This window comes from Polyergus mexicanus, unplaced genomic scaffold, assembly GCF_030449975.1.
Source record: "Polyergus mexicanus isolate NDT 795.1 unplaced genomic scaffold, iyPolMexi1.0 SCAF_15, whole genome shotgun sequence".
In the NCBI taxonomy this organism is placed as follows: domain Eukaryota; kingdom Metazoa; phylum Arthropoda; class Insecta; order Hymenoptera; family Formicidae; genus Polyergus; species Polyergus mexicanus.
This window is the reverse complement of record NW_027223335.1, coordinates 2,061,144-2,078,612: the sequence shown is the minus strand read 5'-3', so window position 1 is coordinate 2,078,612 and position 17,469 is coordinate 2,061,144. Positions and strand designations below refer to the sequence as shown.

Below are 17,469 nucleotides of genomic sequence, written 5' to 3'. Positions count from 1 at the left end.
CAGTTCAAATAATAATTTTATGTTATTTCTCCAGAATAACGCGAATATATTCGGGTATCTGCCATTTTATGGGCCATCTTCTATGTACATATGTATGTCGGCTGTTACGTGCCTCGTTTCAGGATCCAATCCCTCCGACATTATTCGCAGAATACTAGGTATGATACAGGTGGGACAAGAATATATTGGTTTCATGCAATTTGAATATATATAAAGCGTATACATATAAAGTCCGGGTTTGCAGTACATTCGATCTCTCAGTTGAGCGCAATGTTCGTATTCAAGCGATACTATAATACTCAGAGATACATTTAATCCAACGAGACTCGTTTAATCCAAACTAATTCATCGTCCAAATGTTTGACGTAATTTCTCGCGGATCGAATTGAATTTTGCCGGTAATACATTAATTCTCTATATCGAGAACAGAGATGACAAAGATTCTGCGATATTGACAAATCTTTACGCGATGTAAGAGTTTTACGATCTACATCTTAAGAGTTAAATTGGCAGTAGCGCGGTCTGGAAATGTCGAGATAAAATTATCGAAAATTACCAAATCTAAATAAATAATTACATTAAGTACGCTAGTTACGTTACATCACGAATTGATGGTGTGATCGAGATGTTACATATTTTCTCATTAAAAATAGCACATTTTACTACGCGGAGAAATGTTATTTATCGAATTAAATTTCGAAGAAATTTCATGCTTTGAAACGGTTTGCATAATTATAGATTTTTGAAATTGTTCAATTACCATAAATCCTCTTCTGTCGAAATTTTTGTTCGGAAATTTCCATCGAGATAATAAAACATCGAATACGAATCGCGATAGGTTTTGATTATAATGTCAGGCGCAATCACGATGTCCGACAGCCATCCTCGAGGTCTGTCCAGCGAGATTGCTTGCGGTTGGTCACGATGCTATCTTAATAGGTATTGTTGTGTATCCAACTTAGACTTCTCCTTCGTCTTCTCTCTCTCTCTCTCTCTCTCTCTCTTTCTTTCATTCTCTCCTACCTCTGACCATTCAACCTCCTACTACCGCTACTTATCTCATAATAGAAAGCGAATCGATTTTCATTTATTGAAGATTGTCGTGGAATGGGCAATGGCACGCGGTTGTTCGTTCGATAAAATTAATTGATTCGTCAAACACAAGTTTCGCCGCGCAATCGGGCATAATTGCCAAAACGTCCTCTATCGATTTTGTTCTATGTAAGAACACATTGTATATCTTTTATTACATAACGATCGTACGATGACAATATTATTTTATTGATTGATTCTTATAATTTTTGTTTAAAGAAAAAATAGTATTAATATAATAATATTTAATATAATACATCGTGTTTGCGCATAATATTAAAATTGGACATACCTATAACGAGGATTTTCACATATTAATGATAAGATAAAATTATTCTCGATAATTCCGTTTTACGTGCGGCGGAAATATAATGAAATCTCGTTGATTAACGCGAATGATGCGAATATCGAGACCGCTGGATGATTTTTGTGATGCATTTTTATGAAATATTTATGTTCGCATCGACTGAAATATATATATACAATATATACAATATAATATATATTTTCAATCCGCGTGCGAATTCGTGCGATAAAAACAACGTCGCGACGTCTAGCTGACTTCTTATCCGCTCGTTTCCGTACGATTTAACTCTTTAATGTCAGTGCTAACTAATGCGCGTATTTTTAACCGTTATAAGACTGAAGCTCTTTTTTTCATTCGATGCTACGAGCTTCCCGCTTGTGATCCAATTTAATTTTTACCATCTAGCGTGTTAATTCGCATGGTTTAACTTAACAATTAAAATAGTTGCACGGATTTTCACAAGTTCAATATTCATGATCTGTTATACATAAGCAACATAAGCGTGAATCATATATATGCGTAGAGAAAAAGAGAGAGCGAAAAATTCTTTTCGGTAAATATAAATTTAAGGATATATATCAGAAGTAACGAAATATACGACAATTGAATTCCACTGAATAAATTGGATATTTAGCAATTCCAAAAAGACGTTTATAACTAATCTTATAAAATAGATATGTCTAATCTATAATCGTAAATTAGCTCGAACCCACGCGATTTCGATGAAAATGGCGAAGATTCCGAGAGATTTCATTGTAGAGGGAGACGGAGGAAGAGGGGGAGGGAGAGAAGAGAAAATTATTTGAAAGAACAAGCGAGCGGCGTTTCATTTTCAGAAACAGTATCCGAGCGTTTAAATATCCGAGTAACAAATAAGCTTTCTCATGCGGTGGAGGCGCGTATTGTCCGCGCTAACAATAAATTCTCATCTTCTTAATGGCAGGTATCCTCCGATTTTTGTCTCGGATGTCACAAAGTCATTCCTTCCCCTCGGTTCTCGCTTTGTCGCACGATTATTCTCAGCATCTTTAGACGCGACAATCGTTATCCAATGCCAATGGGAATATCACGGTGCGTAATCGTTCAAGGATGTCAGGAGCCCTAAAAGGGCGAACAAAGGAAGAATGGGACGAAAAAGCGAATGCCGGCATCTGAAATATTGAACGTCGCGATATGTTTTCGCGGATAGGAAAGGAAGGTAGCAAACAAAGAGAGTAAGAGAGAGAGACAGATTAGAAGGAGAATGAGAGCGTGAGAGATTCGGTAGCCTTTACTAAACAGACTTACAAACGTTTCCTTCTCAAGGGAACTTGGGAGTAAGCGAAACGTAATTCGACGCTTAACCCTTTGTCGCCGGCAATGGTACTTTGAAGTGCCATTGCCTCTTGCAACATGTAAAATCACTTTATGCCGTTACTCACGGTTTTCCGCCTATTGATAATCCAATGCATTTGGCTTAATATTACAACTCATTTCCATTTTTGAATCAATTGGTTATTTATATATGGTTATTGATTGTTTATATTTTGTTGATTATCCTATATAAGGACGCGTGCGTATTATAGCATCAGTAATTGTTAAAGATGTGATGGCGCACGCGGTGAACGTCGACGAAAACGCTTAACCGTCAACACCCCGGCTTACTCGCTTGTTAATGGGATTAATATACTGTTAATTACCTCTCGAAAGCCTCCGGCTGCTTTGTATTGCACCTCGATTCCTGCAGTTTGACGATAGCAGAGAGAGGGAGAGAGTCCGATATATAGGTTTCATTTTGGGCGTGCACGCGCAACCGTCTGCGGCGTATCATGAATGACAATCCGTTACTCGTTTCAGGCGCAAATTATATCTGATTTTACGACCGTCAAAAGAGCCACGCACTATACGCGCGTTTAATTTAATTATAGGATTTCATAATTAACGGCTCTCATTACTGTCATGATTGCACCATTGCCGCCCTGTCGTTTTGATACCCCCCCCCCTCTCTCTCTCTCTCTCTCTCTCTTCCTCCCTCGTCTTTTTCGCTAGATCTTCCTGCTCTTCCTTGTCTCAATTTTCCTCTTCTTTGTTTTTCTTGCTCTTTCTAATTATGCGTTGCTGCATTTCTCAAATGCAACTCTTCGAACTTGTGTCATTTTTCCTCAACGTCATCGTATTGCGCTCATTGCGAAAACAGCGCGCGGTAGTAAAACGCAAGACGGCATTAAGCTTTATGCCGACTTGCTAATATCGCGCTTTCTCGGCTTTCCTAGCTTTTCGTGCTGCAACATTGCCATAAGCAGCAACGAGCAGCGGCGCTCCTCCAGCGAGATTTATAAAACACGAGCAGATAAAGCGCAATTGCTGCGGCGTAATTTTGTTCTCGCAAGCGTGATAATTTCGCCAACTTCATTTTGACAGAGTAAAAATAAAGCGAGCGTGAAACGCAAACATTCTGTTTATTTATTTCTCTCTGTTTAAAAAAATAGGCGCGCAATAAATAATTCTGCGGTATTTCGCAGCATTGAATTCCTTCATGCATGAAAAATTGACGCAAATAACTCTTTATTAAATGCTCGGGCTATTTCAAATAATGCGAATGTTATATTCCGGTATTGATCAGATATAACAATGGTATTTTCTTTCATAAGGAATATTCACATACTATGCGCACAAATCTGGTTAATTATAAAGAAATGAAAAAAAAAAAAAAATGTAGCTTTCTCTTTCCAGCCAGGGAGCTTAGAACGCGCCGTATAATAAATGTACTATTGTTAAAGCGAATAACGTAACGAGTTTATCCATTACACGCATGATAACTCAATAATTAATGAACTTTTAATCCGCATCTGGCGTAAGAAGAATTGAACAATTTTTTAATATCTACGCGTTGATTACAATCTCGATAATAACCCGAGGGCGCTTATATATGCAGGCAATCTAAACCGCTTCGTGGTTCATGATAATAAATAGCGATGGATTAGGGACGATAATGACATTAATATCGTCAGTTTTACCTAACAGGTGACAGCATTCCGACCGCGGTGGTTTGATTGACACGAAAATTGTATTAAACATCATTGCGATCATGATATCGCTAATATAGTTAGTATCACACTAATATCCCTTTTCGAATATTTCAATTTTGCATTGGCCAATATTACATATATTATAACGTATCTAAATCGTGGAATAAAGATAACCTTGATGGCTTGATAACGATCAGTTTAATGAAACGTTGACGGACTGAAAGACTAACGAACGCAGCAGCTGTTTTGTATTTTGTAAAGAGATTTATGTAAAACGATATTGATTGAACACATTATCTATTTGCATTTATAAAACTATATCTGTTACATTTATTTGAGATATTGAATTTCGTGTGAATCGTAGATTATTAGTAATAATCGACACATATCTCGTTGATACCTATAAAATGCATCCGGTCGTATTCAAAGAACTATATAATATATTGCCATGTATATAGAAAAAGAACTAGGTAAGGAATATATCCGTCGGAAATTTTATTCGTTCCAACACAAAGATGTATAATTAATTAGATTTTCGTAAGATTAATCGAAATTTGCGAAACTCCCGGTGTATATTCGATTGCCGATGATTTAAAAACGTTTCACGGTCTCGTAACATTGATGAAATTACATCGAGAGATCTGATCCCTCGCCGTAATATATTATATAGATCTGCATCGAACGCATTCGAAAACATTCAGCTCGAGAAACGCAATAACGCGCGCGGCAGCTGCAGTCTCGTTCGTACAATAATTTTCCCCGTGGCGCATTACGTTAACTCGTTTTTAAGCGTCGTTCGCGCGAACAGCGTATTTCCATTCCGCGCGTCCTTTCCGTCATGTCGAGCTCTTCGCGCCCGCTCGCCCTCCGCTCCCTTATGCTTTTTTGCGTCCCTTTCATGGCACGTTCGCGCCCAGGGACGCGTTTCACGCGTCGTCGCGGCGACCGGAATCATCGCGAATATTGCGTTAGCGCGAATTTTTGCGCTTTTCCGCCGGCCAATCGCCATTTAAAAGGGTTGACTCGACGCTCCGTTGCGTACAAGTATTTCTATCATTTGACTTTTCACCGCAGCGCGTACGCGCTTAATTTCGTTTGCACGAGATATCCTACTAATTGGCAGATGTACATCAGCATTATTATAATGTACATTGTTACGCTGATGTGTTATTATGAGATGTGTCGTTATGACGCGCACATGCGCTAATTATCAAAAATATCCGATAAAAAAATACAATCTCTCGGTTGTTGCAAACGACGCGAACGACTTTTCGATAAATTGATAACCAACGTATAATAAGAGATAATAATATAAATAATATTGCTAGATTATTTTACACGCTTGCTTGAAAATTTAGAGTTCAGACGCTGTCACCTATTTCTCCGCTTGCTGCTTTTAAACGCGCGCATCTTTATCGCTTTGGCTTTTGCTAAAAAATAACTTTGACCGCGATAAGCATTACTCCGTCCAACGTTTTTTTTTTTTTTTTTTTTTTTAGCCCGCCATGAAGCAATGCGTCCGGTATTCCCTTTTTGCCGAGGCTCGCGAACCGCCACCGCACGCGTAATTTTTTCGCGTCGGTCCGTGAAACGCGAGTTTCACGCCGGGCAAATGGGCGAGCACTTTACGCCGATCCTCAAAGCGACTGTGCTTTTGTTATTCGTTTGGGAGATTTCATCGGGCCATCGTTGCTCGTTCGATCATACGATCGATCGATCGATCGATCGATCGTCCAACCGCAATTAATGTCGCGGTCGGATTTTTCACTCCGTGCCGTTTTCGTCTCAATCGTCCTTTCTTCTTCGATTGTTTTCGATCAACCGTATCTTTGTGCTTTTTTCCCGCTCATTCCTGGTTTTCGCCTTTCTCTCTTCTCTCTTTTTCCACTCTCCTCTTTCCATGTCTGTTTGCTGTCAGCTAATTTATTGTCATTTTTTACCGAAATTTTGTTTGAGAAAAAAACCAGATACTCGCAATTTCTGAATATCAAAGTGTTTATAAGTTTATTAAAAGAGCCTTTGTCCATTCGGTTATTTCGTAAACCGCGTATTTCCATGGTCATACAGTACAAAACAAAGAAAATTGTACAATGCCAATTTCAATCTTTTTACGATACATGCAATATTTGTTTGCACGATATTAACAGATTGAGAAAAGATTTCAGTTTATAAATTTCTCAAAAACGTGGAATTTCAATAATTCACGTAATCTGATTTATAACATTGGAAGAATCTGTCAATATTTTCCGATATATTGACATATATCTATTATGCGTAATTCGAAATTACAAAACTTTCGTTCGATACGCATTGGAAATATGTTTGATTACAGTTTACATTTTTCTAGAAACAGAACGGGTCGTGTGATGTATGCAAAAGTGGCTATCTCGTCGTAGTGCGATCGACGATAACGTTGTATGAAAAATACGCCCGCGATGCGAGAATCCAGGTCATCCTAGGAAAAATCGATCGAAAAATCGGGCTTGCTATATTTCCGTGGTCCTGTCGTTTTTCCTTCACCGATTCAAGAATGCGATCGCACAAAGCGCACGATAAAAAAACTTTTCGCCATATTCTTAAACCATAGAATATATTCACTCTCGTATGATCGCTCGTTTGTATTTCCCAAGACACGTGAATAAACTGACGTATCATGAATTCATCGTCGTAGTCTTCGATAAGTCTTCGAAAGTCGTATACTTTTCCCAGATAATTTCGCGATCGTATGCAAGCCCGGTCGATTGCGTCCGTTTAATTCTAAAATAATCGGCGGATCGACTTTTGTGAAAACCCGCGAGCTGATTTCGCTGACTTAGTCCATCATAATCTGTTAGTTTTCTTCAATTTGCGTTCCCTCCTGATTTACGGTGTGTGATCCGCGAGGAGGAGTTTTTCGCGCATTTCGTTATTCGAGTGACGGAGAAGGACGGAATTTCTCGGATGAACGACCATTTGATCGACGCCAATGGGGTGTGTTTTTTTTTTTTTTTTTTCCGGAAACATTTTCTCGTTCTCTCTATCAGTCTTTCGATAGGTATCAATTTCGTCTAACAAAGCGCATCGGACGTCTCAGGATTGCCAAGGAGAGCGAAACGACGAAAGTAGATTAAATATCGAGGATGACTCGTCGGGCGGAAAGAATAATATCATCTCTCCCCTACTCCGAGGAGCTTTTAGCTCTTAATATCCCAGCTCCTCTTTCAGGGATATACTTTTCAGCTATTAATTCTATCTAATAACTTATTTCATTATTCAGCAGTCACCCGTTGAATCTTTCTTTCCGGTACGAGCTGTTGCTTGCATTAAAACTAGCTTTTCACTTTTTGCTTTTCACTTCCTCCCTATTCCTTCTTACATATCTCACTCTCTCTCTCTCTCTCTCTCTCTTTCTCTCTCTCTTCGTGAAATCTTTTATTTATTTACTCCCCTTATTATGTAGTTCTACGACGAATAGTCATCATTGCGATTGCGCAATTCCGGGCTCGTGGTTCAAAGCGCACTTCCTACCAAGGCACTTCTCTCTAGAAAGGGAAGCAGGTTTGTGGAATATAGAGCATTGCGGAGAGAGAGAGAGAGAGAGAGATAGCGTATTATACTACCGCGTCAAAGGAACCGGATATAGGGGCAGATCATGGACGGCGAACAGACGCAACGGGGACAACAACGGCAGCATAGCAACAGCGGTATCGTCGCGTTGGTATTCAGCTTTCCTACGGCGGTTTTGGTTCGGCTTGGTGTGCTTTCCCGCGCTGCTGATTGTGAACTTGGTTTACCGAGATCCGCTCGCAGGAGACGAACCTAGGGATGCTCGCAACTGCAGTTCGCCGCCGGCCGCCGTCAATTTGCGATCCATAATCTAAACTACCGCCTTCTCTGTTCGTTCCTTTAGCCTCGAGCTCATTCTGCATCGTGTCTAATACAGAATGTCGTGAAAGTATGGTTGTCGCGTAACGGTTTTGACACAATCTCAAGAAATAAATAATTTATACGGATAAATTTACCGAGAGAGATTTCAGACAGAAATAATTTTCGATCATCGAATCTAACAAGTTTTAGAATTTAATATTTATACGATTCTTAAATACTACATTAGAGCGCAATAAAGATTGATTGCGATACGGTATTTGCTTTATCCGAGTTTGAATGTAGTAGAAGAGAAGACATCGTTAAAAGTCCGCGTCTGATATATTTTCAGGGAATGATAATCGGAGGCTACAGGTTGTTGTGCGAGTTAAACAAGTTCGCAAACAAACTCGAGCATTTCGCACAATTGTAGTACGACTGTTATTACAGTCGACGTAATCTGAAAATTTATAACCGACGAAAAGTCGACAGATAGCGGCAGAGACGCGCAAATTCGAAATGCGTCTCGACCACTTTCAGCTCAAGTTCCTTCGCGAGGTAATGCGTAATAAATTCTCGCGTTACGGCGCGGTATAAAGCACACAGGCACACATACACATACACATACATACACACCGTTTCGTGCCGCGCACTATAGTAACCCATTCGGATCGGAATCTTTCTTGGGTGAACGGTACATTCCGGGAGCACCGGGATGATGCAGGTGTTCCCGCGAGAGTGGGTCGGCAGAAAAGGGAAGAAAAGGAGGGAGAGAGAGAGAGAGAAAGAGAGCAGAAACGATCGTAAATCATTTTTGCGAATCCCATGTGTTGTGACGTAAGGTTGGAAAGCATCTGAGACGGGATCGAGGCGAATAGCGGGAAAGGGTGGAAAGGGTTGAGATGAGAAGACTGAAGTATACAGAAAGGAAGGGAGAAGGGCGAGCGAACTAGGGGGGGGGGGGGAAGGAGGTACGGGACAATAACTTCATAACATCTCGCGGATGAAAGCAGCGTTTATTACCTCCTGGAACAAACAGAACTGTCGTTGCCGTGCTTTCCCCTTCCCCGCTCAAATGGCTCGCGGATAGCGTTTAATAAAATTAATTCCATCTCCCTCTCTTCTTCCCTCGTAACCGTCGCGTTTTACTCGAGACGAGGCTCGCTTTATTTCACGATGATCTCTTTCTTTTTTCATGGCGATTCTTTATTAGCTGTGTCGCGGTATTACTATTTGCCCCGCGACACTTCCGTTATTTCATGGTTTACGTTATTATGCCCGTAGGCGGGCCGTTTTACATGCGCGAACTGGCTTCTTTGGTTTACGGTGTTGTCGTAAACGTCGTAGTTTCTAGTCGCGTTGAAATATGGAAAATCATAGTTGCTCGTACAGCGCGAGTGATATTAGTTATTTTATGCGACGCGAATGGAGCGGTGAAGAAGTTGATAATAATATAAGGATATACGAATATATATAGTAAAGAGGATAGATATAACATCAATAAATAATCTTTACGATAGATTTTTTTATTTGTTTGATACAAAGTACATCTAGTTTAATGATTTCTGATTGAGAATATTTCTATGAATATCCCTGTCAAAGATATGATATCGATTATTTAATTTTTTTCTTGTTTATAATCTAATAACGAATTAAAAATTAATTACTAATAACAATATTACCGTTACTAATTACTGCTATTTCTTTTTGTTACAGGTAAGCTCTTTCACTATTGTAACTATCATAAATAGAAAATCTGCCGCTAAGTAAGTAAGAAGAAATTTAAATATATAATAAACGAGCGAAACCGCAACGAGAGACACATAATTTCGAGAGAAAAAATTAAAGTTTCGAAACAAGCTATACGGTTAGAGAGAGAGAAAAGTCTCTCTTAAAATTGTGGAATGTTTTCGGTTTTACATTTACGTGGAGCTCATTTAGGCACCGGCGGGGCTTGCATTCATCAAGGAATTTGCGTTGCACACTGTATCTTAGCGAGGACAAATAATTTCCGCCATAAATTCCGCGGTAAATATGGGTGGCGGTTATCGTAATTCTCGTTAATGTAAATAGCATGAGACGCATTGTTGCATTCAGCATCGGGAATACCGAGTCATTCTTCGGAATTACAAACGTGGCGGCTCGTTACGAGACTAATGCGCAGAAGTTGTCGCTCATGTCTATAGTGTATATCCAGCGTGTGCGAATCAGGTACTTTCTGAAAATTAGCTACATGGATCAGGCTAGTCTACCTAGGAGTTTAGAAACTCTCGAGCTTCACGTTTCCGTGAAATGACATCGGTGCCACGTAATATCGTCACCTGTTATCACATCGTACCAAATGAACGGATATCAGTCAATCAAACAACTGTCACTAGCGCGTAACGATGATATACGAAATTTAATTAGAAATTTATACGTCTCCCATTATGCGTTACATCCTTATACGATACGTAATGATATATATTTTTATTTAAAACACAATTCTACGCAATGATATGTATTTTGCGTAGGAATGTAAAAGTTTCATACACGAGCGTTGATAGAAATATCAATTCATAACCATATACGCTGTGTGATTTATGTAAATTCTTATTCCGTCCGAGATAAATTTTTGTACAAAGCTTCGCGTCTCTTTGTCATCGCCCTTTCCTCGATCGTTTCGCGCGTTAAATTTCATCCGCGTATTTTGCCACGAACAAGATTCAACGGGCAGACGATATAATATTCGCGAAGATTGCACATCTGCACGAAGTCTTGTCCTTAATTAATGATACACCGACGGGCTCGCCCGTCTCGTTTTACGTTCCTCTAACTAAAGCTCGCGCTTTAGACACCTCTGGAAACTTGCCCTCTCTATGTGGGTCTCGGTTAATCTCGAAAGGATAGAGCGGCGAAAGAGAGAGACGGAGAGTTTCACTCGCAGATAGGTGGTGCTAATTATCAAGGTCTCACTCTATCGCCGGTAAGTTGGCCAAGGGAGAACCGATTACGTCACTATAGGAGTATATAAGTAACGATGGCCGTTATTGTACCTTCGCTCTCATTAACGCTCGTCGGCGGTGCGAGCCCATTCGGGAGGACTTTCATCAAAGTAAGTTAGCTTGCACAATAGGGCGAATAAATATCACCGAGTAAGTGCTCCTGGGCTGCTGGCTCTTTCAAGTTCCGTATTTTAAATGAAGAATGAAGAAAGAGAAAAAGAGAGGAGGCAAATTGTCGTGACCCGCGTATAACTAACTCATCCGCGGAAACGAGAATCTGGAAATGCGTGCGCGTTTGCCGGGGAGAAATAAATAGATTTGATCGCCTCATATTTAAAATTTATATTATGTTATCGTGCGGTGTATAAGGGAAACTCGGCTCTCAAAGAAACCTCCGCGGTAGTTGAGATAATTGCGTTTGCCGAGTAAATATATTTACTTGGCTCTCGTCCGGGTCTCCGATATTTTCCGATCGCACTGGATCAGAATACGCGGAACAGAATACACTCGAAGAATACTCACTCGAGTATGCGTGCGTCGTGTGCACTTTGCTATGCATTCGAAACGGAAAGAAAATGGGCGACGCTTCCTAACAACGAATCCCGTAGATTGGAGAGAGAAAAAATATATGTATATGTCTATCTGTGCGCATATCGCGTGTTTTTAAAATCTTTCTACGATCGATGCTTTTCGCCTCTCGATGCTCTCTATATTTAAATTGATATTTCATCCGCTAATGCGTTGTTTATCAAACAACTTTATAACACATCTGCTGCAATAATATTGATGCTATTATTATTGCAATTATAACAATAATTTTATTGTTAATGTAAAGTAGAAGTGGATTATAGTAACAACGTTCCAAATTTATACAATTGTGATTATGCCGTAGTAGGATCAAATTGACGCTGAATTTGCCGTCGTTGTAAATATGTGTCTATCAATTATAGAGGAAATGTAAATATACTCTAAAATGAAGATCATGTTGCGTGGAAAATCCAAACCGCGGTATCATATGGTAAACCAATAAGCGACACGTTTTGACGGATTATATCGCAGGGCTATATCAAATATTCATCTTTGAGACTAAAAATATATGCAGTCGCACATCGCACGAGCGTGACTAAAACGCTTTGCAGTTGATGGAACAAGATATATTTTTTCCTCGTAAACGGTATTGTTAAGTGTACAGTTGCACAACTTATACTCGGAAATAATGTACGAGAAGCCAAAAGCGCATTCGCGTTTTGCTAGAATTTCCCTTGCAATATGAAGCTTTTCACATGTCAATTTAAATATTTTATTTCCGATTTCTACGCTTTAATCGCTCGGCAAGAAATTCCCAAATGATTTATAAGGCAATGTGATTATCTTTTCACGCTGAATATGCTTGGGAGCGTAGTCTCTGCGGAATTTCGAAACTCCATGCCATTCCTCCTTCGTATTAATAGCATTAACGGAGGCATGAAACGCACTATCTTTCCTCGAGGCACGTCGGCTCGCCTGTCGAATTCCGAATTTTCGGCCATAATGTCGAAATTCAACTATCGTGTGAGGATGAGAGAGAGAGAGAGAGAGGCGCGACGGCGAGAAAGCGCAGAGAGATCACGGGCTGTTTAGAATGCAGCTGCGGTTTGCTTCAATCCCATCGGTCCTAGCCGATGCTGCACACGACGTGTGCTTCGTGTGCAACCATCGGAAGAGGTAATCGGAGAGAACGTGCTTATCGAACAGCATCGCTAATTGATTGGCACGTCTTCGTCGCCGTGAGAGAATCCGGTAAGGGTGAGAATGGGTGGGGGGGGGGTTCTTTTCCCCTCGTGCCTATACGCATATTTAACATATTCTCGGCGATTGATCGGCGGGTTATTATTATTGAAATAAGCTCGCGGATCGTAGACGTCGCCGCTACTTTTCCGACTCGCGTGACAGTGTCGACTCATTTTTTTTCTTTTTCTTTCCCCATTCCTTCACGATTGTTGGCGTACGAAACACGATTCATTCGCGAACGCGAAGATTTGCTCTGTTTAAATTTCACGATTTATAGTTATTTTCACGATTTATAATTATGAAGTATAATTTATTGTGCTTTTGTAATGAAAGAAACAGGGTATCTACTCCCTAGAAAACTCTAGAATTCTCAGTAATTTTTTTGTATCTGAAGAAATCAGGGAATTTTCAATTAATTTTATTGGGTTTCAGGGAATTTAAAAAAAAAAAAATCTTCCTTTAATAATTTTGCTCTTATACTGTAAGCAATTTGTATTTTGCCGATAAATCAAAAAAGGGAATTATGTATTTAAAATATATTATAAATATATATCTATTTCTTTATTTAAATATTCAATCTCAAATAAAGTCTTAATAAAATATTCAATATGCAGTACATATTAATTTTTAGTAATAAAAAATGAAAAGTTTTATCTTAACAAAAACTAATCAGTTTTTTCAGTATATTTGTAAATCTAACACTTATAAAATTTTAGTAGCTTTGTATTTTTTTTTTTTTTTTTTTTTTTGTATGAATGAAAAAATGTGAGAAAACACGTATAAAAAAAACTTATTTTGAGGAAATTATATCAAAAAATCGCGAAAATTTAAACGATATGCGATTTAATATTATACTATCGAAGCGTATTCATTTTTGTATATACACATTCGTATAGAATTCATTTTCGACGCAGAATACGGAAAATGCGATTGTGATTTCCAAATCATCGGGTGAAAGCTAATATTTTGATATATTTGTAATACGACATATTACGCTTTGTTGATCGATGAGTAATTAATAATTACTGTCGTATATATTAGCGGGGGGAGAGAAACGTCACACAAATACCCGATATATTTTATTCAATTTCATACATTTATTCGCTTTTGGCGATCGAAGAAAGAATACGTAATATAATAATAATATAAGAAAATGTAATATAATGTAGAAACAGGAATACGTTCTTGGAATTAGCGCAAGGATATATGATTTATTATGATTTCCTTATAACGTTTTAGAGTGAAGCAGATTTGATTGTTCTGAGAGCGATTAAATATAATTTGCCATGAATATATGTTCGACCGTAAATAGGTTTTGAATCTGATTAATATAAATAACACATTAATAATATAAATAATATAAAATATATTTTGATCGACGTTATTTTCGTTTTAAAGCGCAAAATTCTTCGCTCTGATTAATCGATCTTAAGTGATCAAATTTGCTTCACTCGAAAACGTTATTAGTCGAAGAACACGTGTACCGAAGCGTATTACTGGAAGAAAACACGAGCATTCGCCGGACGACGATTCTTGGAATAGATAGGGTGGGAGGGGGAAACGCGAGAGCTCGAGCCTCGAGGCTCGAGGCCTCGAGCCGTACAATATAAACACAAACACACAGTCGCGTTCGCTACGTGAGACGAGTCTGTCTAGTGCGCGATCTCGAAATATTTCGCTCGTCTATAACTCTATAATCTCGCATACGTACGATTAAACAAACATTCGCGATATTAACTAGTAATTACTTTTCCATCGACAAAGGATTCTCATATTGGAATCGCGATCGTTAAACATATTGTATCGCGAAAAATATTGGTAGAAACCATAGACGTATAATACATAGACTTGCGCGCTCTACATCTCCCGTATTCGGAATCCGCGTCAAAAAATAGAAAGTCACGGCTGCTGTACGATCAGCGATCTGTCTTTGTCTAACTAGTAAAGAGAAAAATAGAAGGGATGGAAAAGATGAAGATATAATATAATGGTGATCCAAAGCATGCTATCTCTGTCTAATATTTGACAATTCCCACTCCTTAACACTCGGTCTATATATTATACGGTCTATGGTAGAAACGAGAAGTTGGCGAGCTGCGAGTAAAGCGGGGAACACACACTTTTGCATAAGCGCAATAATCGTAAGCATTAAGGAAATTGATTGGTCGATTTCGTTATGCGTAAGAAAATGGACCAATCAATTTTCTTATGCTTGTGGTTATGCGTTTATGTAAAAGTGTGTGTGCACCCGGCTTAAGTCGTATCGTCCTGAATTTGTCGAGATTGAACCTGCGTCTGTGTTAATCGTCTCTTGGCAATCGTCGCGAGCAGTTGAGTTTCGAGCCGAGCATCAAACGATCGTTGTGATTGCGTGTGTTTGAGGCTAGCGTCGAGCAAAGTATCGAGCGACCGCCGTGATTACATCGAGGTTAAGTCTCTCGCAAATGATACATAAGTGATATTGATATTTAGTCGGTGCGTGATCGGAATCGCGGTTGACGGACCGCTTGGTCGACATTCCGTAATGGACGCCATGATTAGAGGCGCGTGAATCTCGTAGTAATCGCTCGTCCTCGCGTCGTCGTCGAATGGCGATCGTTTCGCTCGTGCAATCGCGCGAATACGGCGAATATGAATTTACCGTGCGTGTTCGTCCAGCGTCGTGTATACGTGAATTTCGAGAGTGTCGAGAAAAAATATCGCCGCGCGTAAACGTCGCGAGTGTCAAAAGTAACGGGCGATTATTGTGATTGTGCGGATGTCGCGAAAAATATCGGTAATCGATAATCGATTGAAAGTACCTTATCGTACATAAAGTGAATATCTGCAGACAATATGGCAAGTTTGTTTGTACGTGTGCGTGTTTATTTTTTTTCCCAGCGATCATTATCTGAGTAAATAAATGTGCATCGGGAGTATCGAAAAAAATGTCCCATCATTGAAATTTTAAATATTGCGACTATTATTATTCCGACTACTTTGACTAAATGATATTCGCATCAACATGAATCGTCGATCATCATTAATCAAAGCTTCGCATCGAAAAATAAAAGTTGGACGACGAGTAGGAAACAGCGTGACAACGACTGGTGAGTCTATAATTTTATAATTAATTAAATTTCACGTTTACATTCCATATACGGTGAATTGATACAATTGCATAATAATATATAAATCCTGCGTTCTTTTATGGATACTTCAATAACAAATATAAAGTATGAATATACGAAATATGACAAAGAAATTATTTTAAAGATATGCATTAAAAGTGAGACGTATTTTTCATATATATTTCTTCACAATCTTTACATTGCATTATTTACGTTACAACGATTAATACAGAAATGACTATCGTATGCGGACGTGAAATTTTATATTGTAAAAAATATAATAGAAATGATACAATGTTTTTACATTTCTCTAAGATTAAGCAAATTAAAAAGGATAGAATAGAATTATTATTATATAATTAAATGTAACAAATGTGGTCAATTAATAATAAATATTAGTTGCCTGCCGATATGTCGAGAAAATATATCGTGTTAACGTGTTGTTGTGATATCTCTAATCCATACGAGATAGAAAAATGCAGGATTCTCTTTCTCCCATTTTTCTTGAGTATTATATAAAATATAATAATAATTCTGTGTTAGTGGGAGAATTATATAATAATTGGGAATTACGAGACATTGGTATAAAATTGGTCAGTGGTTTATCTTGAATTAATGTTTCATTAAAATTCTGTTTAATAATTTCTCTCGCTGTTTGATGTCGAATATTACTGACGTTTAATTTTAGCGTGTGCCGGTAGCATATGCTGTATTTTTATTTTTATAGCGCTTTTATAAATTCGTTGCATAATTTAATTTTCGACTTTATTAACGATATTGTACATATTTCTCCACGCTATTGACTTTGTATGTTCTCGCAGCTGAATACTCGCTCAATGCGAGTCGGAGTCTTCAATTTTCTTTCACGATTCAACTAATTCGCTTTAATGGCAAAAGAAATTTGAGACGCGTACTTCACCAATCTCGATTTCGCATTAATCCGCCGTATAAACGAACCCGATGAAAATTGCCTTACGTATTTCGCGATGTTTCGAGAGCGGGGAGAGCTTTTAATTAGAACTTTATGTACCGCTCAGCTGCCTTAATATTTACGTTTAATCCATTTCGACTGTAACCCAAGAGTAGCCGCGGATTTCGCAGTAGTATCTCGTAATCGCCATTCAAAATGCATCTTGATCTGACTCGAGTGCCAGAGTCGGGCGTTTAAGACAGAGATAAATAGATAGTAGATAGAGAAAGAGAAACATCCTTCTTAATCTATCTCGTCTATCTCGCTATAATCGTTTCATTTTATGGGAAATCATGATTTGGCGAAATATCGTGGAGAGAGGCGAAATCAGAGCAGGCGTGTTTGGTGGCGGCTACCAAACGAGAAAAAAAAAAAAAGGAGAGAA

The 17,469-nt window shown here is 38.7% G+C and overlaps 1 protein-coding gene across 5 annotated transcripts in view; it reads left to right on the top strand.

Moving 5' to 3' along the window:
• The window catches only part of Sema1a (semaphorin 1a), a 210,009-nt gene that overhangs the window by 84,492 nt on the left and 108,048 nt on the right, over positions 1 to 17,469 (top strand). Inside the window, exons 1-3 of one of the 5 annotated variants that reach the window (XM_070308481.1) lie at positions 14,902 to 14,994; positions 15,081 to 15,145; positions 15,885 to 16,093. The exons of 3 other annotated variants lie outside the window; for them this stretch is intronic. In XM_070308481.1, the coding sequence (XP_070164582.1) occupies positions 16,009 to 16,093 (85 nt within the window). In that variant the 5' untranslated portion in view covers positions 14,902 to 14,994; positions 15,081 to 15,145; positions 15,885 to 16,008. Of the gene's footprint in view, positions 1 to 14,901; positions 14,995 to 15,080; positions 15,146 to 15,290; positions 15,781 to 15,884; positions 16,094 to 17,469 lie in introns of those variants that run through there. One more of the 5 variants, XM_070308480.1, reaches the window with a different exon arrangement.